General features: G+C 36.5%; 1 protein-coding gene across 3 annotated transcripts; it reads left to right on the plus strand.

Annotated features, from left to right (window-relative positions):
• Nucleotides 1-3,536: 3,536 nt before the first annotated feature.
• LOC137723151 (transcription factor bHLH153) lies at nt 3,537-8,168 on the plus strand. Of its 3 annotated transcripts, none has more exons than XM_068462324.1 (6): nt 3,537-3,891; nt 6,014-6,139; nt 6,889-6,954; nt 7,152-7,217; nt 7,433-7,480; nt 7,658-8,168. In XM_068462324.1, the coding sequence occupies exons 1-6, from the start codon at nt 3,850-3,852 to the stop codon at nt 7,808-7,810; spliced, it is 501 nt and encodes a 166-aa protein (XP_068318425.1). In that variant the 5' UTR covers nt 3,537-3,849; the 3' UTR covers nt 7,811-8,168. The 3 variants fall into 3 exon arrangements, with proteins under 3 accessions (XP_068318425.1, XP_068318427.1, XP_068318426.1); XM_068462326.1 differs by lacking the exon at nt 3,537-3,891 and adding an exon at nt 4,744-5,068; XM_068462325.1 differs by lacking the exon at nt 3,537-3,891 and adding an exon at nt 5,080-5,930.
• The last annotated feature ends 1,212 nt before the right edge of the window (nt 8,169-9,380 follow it).

Consider the following 9,380-nt stretch of genomic DNA (forward strand, 5'->3'; position numbering starts at 1 on the left):
ATAAGGTTTGGAATCAAAATAAGATGATCGTCGACGATGCATTTGCGTACATAGTAGCTACTAACATCATGTTTAGCGATGACATTGAACCACGTTCTATTGATAAATGCCGACGTAGAATTGATTGGTCAAATTAAAAACAAGCAATCCAGGTCGAACTTGATTCGCTTGTGAAACGTAAGGTGTTTGGACCTATAGCTCGTACTCAATCATATGTAAAGCCCGTGGGCTACAAGTGAATTTTCGTGAGGAAGCGTAATGAGAAGAATGAAATAGTGCGATAAAAAACACGCCTCGTAGCGTAAGGCTTCTCTCAATGCCCTGAGATTGATTACGAGGAGACATATTCCCCCATAATGAACGTCATAACACTTCGTTACCTTATCAGTTTGGTAGTTTCCGAAAAACTGAATATGCAGCTTATAGACGTGGTAACCTCGTATCTTTACGGGAATCTAGATACGAAAATCTACATGAAAGTTTCAGAAGGACTTCCATTGACTGGTTCAAACAGTTCTAGACCACGAAACACTCTCTCTGTTAGATTAAGGAGATCATTTTACGGATTGAAATAAGCCGGGCGGATGTGGTATAACCATCTAAATGAATATTCGACAAGTCAAGGTTATGTGAACAACAACTTATGCCCATGCGTGTTTATAAAGAAGTCACATTCCAGATTTGCGATCGTTGCAGTTTATGTCGACGACATGAACCTTATCGGAACTCCCGCAAAGCTTGAGGAAATTTTCGTTCACTTAAAATTAGAATTTGAGATAAAAGATCTTAAGAAAACTCGATATTGTCTCGGCCTGGAGATCGAGCATTGTTCGAATGAAGTCCTAGTACATCAATCGGACTACACCCAAAAGATGTTGTGACATTTTAATGAGGATAAAGCAAAGCCTTCGAGTACTCTTATGGTCGTTGCTAAACAAGATCCCATCCGTCCCAATGAGGATGAGGAAAAGATTTTGGAGCCTAAAGTTCCATACCTAAGTGCAATTGGCGCATTATTGTACTTGACTCAATGCACTAGACCTGACATCTCCTTCGCTGTTAATCTTTTGGCTAGATATAGCAATGCACCTACACGCAAACACTGGAATGGTGTTAAAGATATTTTCCGCTACCTCAAAGGTACGACAGATTTGGTTTTGTTCTACACCCACGAATCCTTGAGAGGAGTCGCCGTACCCTCAATCCTCGGGTTGATCCCGCCTTGTTGGTTATGCAAATGCTAGTTATCTGTCTAACCCACATAGGGCATATTCTCAAATGGGTTATATATTTACCATTGGAGACACCGCTATATCTTGGAGGTCCACCAAGCAAACACTAGTTACGACTTCTTCGAACCATGTTGCAATCTTCGCCCAGCATGAAGCATTGCATGAGTTCCTTTGGTTGAGAGCAGTCATGGAACATATTAGAAGCACTAGTGGTCTTACTACTGTTGTTAACCTTTCTACAACGATCTTTAAAAACAATGCAGCATGTATCGAGCAGATAAAGAAGGGAGAAAAGTTCTTTTATTCTCACCAGCAACAACAACATCAAAACATTGAAGGCAAGAAAATCCGTTCCCAGGACAACCTAGCCGATCTCTTTACCAAGTCATTGCCCAATACTTTTCAAAAGCTCGTCCAAGGAATCAATATGCATAAATTATCTGAGTTGAATTGCTTGTAGTTCTCTTATTTGGAAGTTATGTCTAACTCAGGGGGAGCATCCTGATGCATACTCACTTGATCTTTATGTACTCTTTTTTCTACAATTAGGAGCATTTTTCCCACTGGCTAGTGATTGATTTCCGTCCCACACGCAAAAGATGTTGGCGGATGTTGTCTCGAATTATATTGATTTCAAAGCTTACAAAAAGTGCCCGGCTAAAGGCTATATTTTTCTCTCTTCAGTCGTTCGACCATCTTACAAGAGGTTCCCACCCCTTTATATAGGCTATCCATAAACCCATAAGGCATCTCTCTCACCTTTCTAGCATTTGATGCACCACTTGCATTGTCTAATATACTAACAACTTTTTTAAGTATCAGTTGACATTGTGCAGTGAAGTGACGTTTGCTCAGTTGGGATTGCACATCTGTCTAGATCAATATGTGTGAAGCGACTTTCTCGGCCTTGATTAGTCAACGATGCCATTTTGAGTAGTGGTCCGACCATCTTTATGTCCCGTCCTAAACTTCTGCTTTTGATTGGTGATTGGCAAGCCTTGTGCCACAAAGTTGTCAGTCTTACCACGTGTTCTTCGTGGTCAGAAAGTACTTTATGTTGCTCAATCGGACTAGCTAGTGAGCAGTTGGCTCTAGCACTCAAGCATATCCTCTTTTAACTGTCTAGGGCATAGGGCTTCTCATTCTTCTATGGGCTTTGACCTTAATCGGGTTTTTGTGGTCTCTTTCCCGGCTTGCACTATTTTGTAGGATGAAAATGACCCTGGATTAACACCAAATCTCAATCATTTAGCAAAACCTAGGGCAAAAGAAGAAACTAAATTAATAGGCAAAATAAAATATACGCTCAATTGTAGCAAGGGTCCCCGAATGCTACCCCTAGTTTAATTTTAGTCCCTAAACACTTATATTAGTTTGTTTAGTTCTCGAACTTAACAATGTGTTGTTCACTAGCCCTTTTCACTAACACTATCTATTTTTTTGTTAATTTAGGGGTATATTTGGAACTTCATCCCAGATCATTAAAAAATAAATTTAAAAATGAGAAGAAAAAAAACCATGTATTTTTTTGTGTAAGAAAATTGGATCCATAGGAAAATTTTCATAGTTCAATATGTGATTAATTAGTTTTTTAAGTCCAACGATAGTTCTATCTTCTACTGATTTTGAAATCGCATTGCCTAATATTTACAAGTTGCTAAAGTCCCTCAATTTTTTTTTTTTTACTTATATTACAAACTTAATTTTGTTTTAAGTTTTAGATATTTATTTATAAATTTTTATTTGTTTTTTTTTACCCTTTTCTATTGTTTTTTTTTAATTTTAAGTTAAAGTTCATAATATACCCATAGATTTAACTGGAAACAAAAAACAACATTAGTAAAAATGAACAATATTGCAACACATTATTAAGTTTGAAGAGTAAAAACACTAGTATAAGAGCTCAGTAACTAAATTAAACTAAGAGTAAAATTCAGAATTCATTACTACAATTAAGTGTAAAAATATATACATATACATACATACATATATATATATATATATATATATATATAGCCTCAATCATTCAATCTTGTACAAGAAAAAAAAAATTAAAAAAAAAAAATAGTCATTCAACCATGGTTAGAGGAATGACGTCAAGTTGGGGTTAAATCAACCACTTTTTTCTCCCTGTCTGTCCGGTTGTATATTAGCTGTCAAATAAACCTCAAAATTTTGAAATAACAAAAGTACGTTTTGTTTTAATTTCCAAAAACAACTTTATATTAAAAAATGATTACTTTATAAAATCACTTTCGAAGGCCTTGTCTCTTCTCTCCCTCCCCCACGCCCCACCCCAGTTTTCACTCACCTTCTCTGCACTCCTCTCTTCTTCCTCTCTCTCCTCTCTCCTCTCTCCTCTCTCCTTCCTCCCTCTCTCTCTCTCCCCCCCTCTCTCTCTCTCTGCGTACTGACACTTGAGACAAATTGATCTTTTTGGGTCTGAATTTCAGTAATTTCAGACAAGTCCCATGTTTGCGAATTGAGATAATTCACTGAAATTTTAGCTTTCTGATAACTTTTGTGGTTTCGCAGTAACTGGGTTACCGAGTTTTTCTGTAGATTTTAGGAGGTGTTGTTTTGGTGAATTTGGAGACACTGTCTTGAGCTTCACAGTATGATCGTTAGCTCCTTCTGCAATGCAGGCGCCACGTTCTCGGTCAGTTCATCAAAACTTCACTTCACTTGCATTTTTTTTTTTTCTTTTTTCATTTTTTCAACTTTTGCATGTATAATTTGTGTTCTCTATTGAAAAGTATGAATTCAAGTATTGTGTTCTCTAATCCACCGGAAAATTTGGAGTCAAATGTTTCACCATAATTTTTAAGAAGTTTTAACGAAACACTTTTAATGTTGTCACTTTTAACAAAAAATTATATTTTAACATTTCTCTGATACTATTTACTACACTTTTATTTATCTTTTTTTCATTAAAACTATTTTTTTTTTATTTTTAGGTAGTTTTTCTTAATTTTTTCTTTTTTGGGTAATTAGAGAGAGAATAATTTTTTCTTTTTTGGGTAATTAGAGAGAGATTGAGCATCTCTTAGTGTTTTTATTTTGTATTTTAGTCTAAAGTTAAATTTTACTATGTATACATTGGAGATATGATATCATATTTGAAGGCTCGGTTACAATACTTATATGTATTTAATACTAGTACAATAATCACTCAATGTGTTCATGTGAATATATATAATTAGAAAATTGAATATGAATGATGAATGATGATTGTCTTAAATACATACGAGTATTGTAGTCAAATAACTTTTGAGTGGTACTTAGTTGAGTCGAAGATCGCTTTATTTATATATGTATGTGTATATGGCCTCGTTTGATATAACATTTAAAAGGGCTGAAAGCCATTTTAGTTGAAAATATTTTCGGAACTAATTTTTATTAAAAATATAAGTAAATTTTGAAAAAAATACTTGAAGTGCAAGTGCTTCTTGCATGAAGCACTTCAAATGCTTTTGAAATCTAAATATATTTTTACTAAAAACGATTTCAGTCAATTTTAAAACAGTTTCAAACAAGTCCAATGATGTTAAATGAAGTGGGAAGATTGTGTACGCCAGTCATGCATTTAGGTTTAGGTTCACGAACATGGTTCATTTCATTAGTTGATATTTATATTTTTTCTTCTGTTTGGGCCCACCAAACGTCAATTTAAATATTAATTTCAACATTTTCCGCTGACATTCAGAAGGAAGCAGAAGCTTATCCTATTATTCTCATCTTGTGCTTTTTTAAATGCATCGTGTGCTAAAGATAAAATTGCATTCAACTTTAACCCTCTGATCCGAATTTGATTTATTATTTAGTTATTTATGTAGGTAATGAAATCACGGATTCCACAGGACTTTGAGTTTTGATTTTTAAAATATTATTACGTTGTTGATTAGTTTAGTGTGAGTAGGTGATTGTGCTTATATATTCGTTGTAAGATGGAGCTCTTGTCCCTTTGTTCCTTTGATTTCATTTCTTTATAAACTCAATTATATATGGTGTATAAAATATTGTATTAATTTTTGTGTGTCGGATTGGAGAAATTTTTCAATGTATTTGGAACACAGCTCGGTACATCAATTGTCATAACAAAATTGGTTGAAATTTTTTTATTTCAAGTTTCCAACCAATTATATAAATAAACTTGGTGTACCAGGGGTCCAGCCGTATTACTGGCACACTGAAAAATTTCTCGTCGAATTGAGGATAACTCATAAACGCTTGACTAATGTCTTGTTTATGATATCTGCGCATGCTGTCGGTGTATAGTTTATATAAAACTTGAGTATTTTAAGGTACATTAGCAGAGAATGGAACTGAGCTTGTCTCATAGACCAAATTAGCCTTTTGTTGCCTCAATGGTTCGTTTTTCAAACTCTAACTGGTCGGACAGTCAACTGTACTCGTCTTTAACATTTGCCACACGTACGGATGCATTCCCGCATTTGCAAATTTTTCTTTTCCTGTGTTCTTCTTCAAGACTTGCATGGAACCACCATCCTAGAAACGACGAAGGTTCATGTATTTGTTTCGAGACAACAAAAGAAAATAGAAAGGTTTTCTGTGGTTAGGGGGTCAGTAGCTGTTAGCTCATTCCGCACCTAATTTATTCGTTTTGTTTCCTAGTGCCATGGAAGTAGTAGGCCGTCTGTAGTGAGTATTATGAATTCCTGTTATGTAAAAGTCGAGGTTAGCGTTTGATTATCGTGTGTTTCATTTCGTCATTCTTCTACTTCTGCACGTAGTGATTTTTCTTTCGAATGATGAACTAGGGAGAAGAAGGGATAGATGTAAGAAAGATGACAGAACAGAAACGAAGCCCCTGCGCCGTTGACCAAAGCAGTATTACTTCTCTTCCATCTAAACGACATAAGACTGATTTATCCTTCTCCACAAAGGTACTTTCCTTTCGTTCTCTCCTTTGAATTTTTACATTCTTGGGGACCTCATATATTTGTGTGCTCGCCCGCTGGTGTGTGTGTTTGATGGTATGCTTCTCTTAATTCGAAATTACAGTATACTGATTTATCCATCTGTGCAATGGTTTCTTCCCCTCCAATTTTCTCTTCTTGGTGTATCGACCCTTTTCTACTTGGTGTCGGGAAATTTATGATGTGTAAAACATTGTTCTACATTAGTGTGACTTGATCTAGTTTCCATTTCTGTGCGCTTGTGTTAATTGAGTATTTGGGAGCAAAATCGGACTCACACAATCATGTGCTTAAACCTTCAAATTTGAAGCTTTCACCTTTTAGATGTGTCAGAATTGTTTTCTAATATCTATAATTATGCTTTCAAGTGACCATCGTTACAAATTCCAAGTATATACTGTATCTATTAACCACCTTGATGTAAAACCGTACGATGCTTAAAAATAATGCGTTTTGTAAGTGCAAGAATGCAGAAAAGAGATCAAGTCAAACCTTCAGCAACTTTAGTGAGAAATTTTGAAGTGACTAGGTGAAGGCATATTTCAAATGCTCGTCTAAAATGCACTCTGGTGTTATTAGTTTCACATGGCAGCGGTTTTATTGCTAATGCTACTAGGGCTTTCAATCCGATCTCTTAAATTTTTCCTTCTTGCTAGAGATATCTTTTGTGTGCTACTTATATTTTATCACTTCAATTTCTCTTGTTCTACTTTTAGGAGAGGAAAGAGAAGCTTGGTGAACGGATTGTAGCTCTGCAACAGCTTGTTTCACCATTTGGAAAGGTGCACACGACAAGTTTGTTTAATTAAATTCGAAACTTTTGAAGCATATCATTTAGAACGTTGGCATTGCAACATTAGTTGTTCCCTATCAACTCATCTCATGGAATTTGTGTCATTCCGAGTTCTTGGGTCCATCCATCGTACACTTCAGCTTATGTTATGCTTATTCTGTCTAATGTCCAAGTATTTTACTGCAGACAGATACAGCTTCTGTCCTTCTGGAGGCAATGGAGTACATACGCTTTCTTCATGAACAAGTTAAGGTTAGCCTTTCCGACTTATCAGTGAATGCCTACCGTAGTGGTAATCAATAATTCCCTTTTTTGTTATCAAGAAAGTCTTTCTTGCACATCATCAGAGATTGCCATTTTACAGATGAGATACTTCCTTTTAGATTTTAATAGATTGCCTGAGATTGAAAATAAGAAGTATCGAGTCTTTGTCGATATTTGACTTTTATGTTGGTTGGTGGATTTAGGTGTTGAGCGCTCCATACCTCCAAAGCACACCGACAGCTAACACTCAGGTGAGCTTGAGCTGGATTTAGAAATATAGTAGGAATGATATGTCAAAGTTTGTTTGGAGAACCCATGAATTACATTAATGAAGATACCGCAAATCACGGTATTGCAGAAAAACGCAATGCAGTGCGACATAATGTTTATGGTTAATATACATATTGATGTATTGTTTAATATATCAGGAACTAAAGCCATACAGCTTGAGAAGCAGAGGTCTTTCTCTTGTTCCTGTCTCCTCTACCATTGGCATTGCTCAAAGTAATGGCGCAGATATCTGGGCGCCCATTAAGACGACTTCCCCCAAGTTTGAGAACGACATCTCACATTTCCATTGATACGAATCAATGCTCCGGCTACCAGGAGTCTTGAAGTAACTAGATTGCAGAGCACAACAAAGTCCGTTGAGGCAGATTCGGATTTGTAACTGAATTCTTAGCATGACGGCGTTCAATGTATTTATGTTATTGAATGTAGTCCTTGCCTGAACTCCATCTAGTGCAGTCAGCCCTCCCAACCATTCTGGTTTTCTTTAACCGGTGGTGGGTTATATAATGTAGTCCTGCTTGAACTCCTTCTAGTACGCTACTTGTATTGTATACTACCAAAATGTATATTTATAGACTTGTGATGTATAATGTTTCTGACTGGGAATTAATGAAATATATGGTGGGGAATATTATGGTCTTAGAAATTGATGTGGTTCTTCAAAATTGCTTTTTAATGATCTCTAAGATCTGATCTGAGGGAAATTTTTCCTCTCGATTGATTCAATTTGTTATGTTAGTGTTAGTATTAAGTTACTAAGGGCCTGTCCGATAACGTTTTGCAAAACTATTTCTGAATAACTATTTTGTAAAATGAAAACAATAAATAGAATTTTGCATTTTTATGTTTTAAGAATGTGTCATGAAATTGAATCCGACAATGATTTTTTTTGAACAAAAACATTGGAAACGCGTCTGATACTAATATTTAAAATGTCAATGTATATATGCATAGATTTGTGTTTGAAAGTAATGGCGACGGTGGTGGTAGACAAGAGGTTGGTACCAATGGTGGTTGTAATGGTGGTAGTAGCGCAGGTAATGTGGTGGTGGCCATGGTGAGGGTAATGGGGTAGAGAATGTGGTGATGGTGGTGAGAGGTGGTGGCCACCGTTGAGACGGTGAAGGTGATGATGGGCATGGTAGGAGGGGTGATGTCGGTGGATGGTATGATCATGGTGGTTATGGTGAGACAGTGTCGATTGTGAGACGGTAGAAGTAGTGGTGGCCATGGAGGCAAGGGGTTGTGGCGGTGATCATGGTGAGACAATGGCGGTGGTGTCTATTGTGGCAAGGGTGATGGCAATGGAGGATAAGGTGGTGGCGGCGATGGTGATGGGAGGTGGTGGTGTCAAACATGGAGGCGGTAGTGGTGATGACGGTGAGACGATGGAGAATATTGTAGTGGTGGTGGTGGTGGTGATGGTGACGATCTGGTGGCATACATATTTTTATTTTCTATTATTGTTCTATAGAATTTAGGCTAAATGTTGTTTTTTGCGTGTTTCGCTTTCTGAATTTATTTTCAAAAAACAATCTATCGAACACATTTTTTTACCCATTTTTGTATTAGCAAAACAAAAAATTGTCATGCAAAACGTCAGAAAACGTGCCAAACTATAAGATATGTTTGGTTGCACCCAATTCACGTTTCTTTGGACACCCACTTTAGAATTCTCTAGACGCCCTAAATAACATGCAACTCTTGTAAGACCGATGATCAACAACCAGCCAACACCAACAGGAGGAGTGTAGAGTGTGGTTCGAGTGTCTCGTTGGTAGGCCGATGGACACTATTTTCGAAAATAGGTTAATACAACACTTCCTTCTTCTTCTAAGACTAATGTTTACTGTATTTTCA

The sequence above is a fragment of the Pyrus communis genome, chromosome 17 (assembly GCF_963583255.1).
Source record: "Pyrus communis chromosome 17, drPyrComm1.1, whole genome shotgun sequence".
In the NCBI taxonomy this organism is placed as follows: Eukaryota; Viridiplantae; Streptophyta; class Magnoliopsida; order Rosales; family Rosaceae; genus Pyrus; species Pyrus communis.

Coding starts and splice junctions, on each gene's coding strand:
- LOC137723151 (XM_068462324.1), top strand. CDS start 3,850: ATGATCGTTAGCTCCTTCTGCAATGCAGGCGCCACGTTCTCG. Junction 6,140..6,888: donor ATTTATCCTTCTCCACAAAG/GTACTTTCCTTT, acceptor TTCTACTTTTAG/GAGAGGAAAGAGAAGCTTGG. Junction 7,481..7,657: donor CACCGACAGCTAACACTCAG/GTGAGCTTGAGC, acceptor TTAATATATCAG/GAACTAAAGCCATACAGCTT.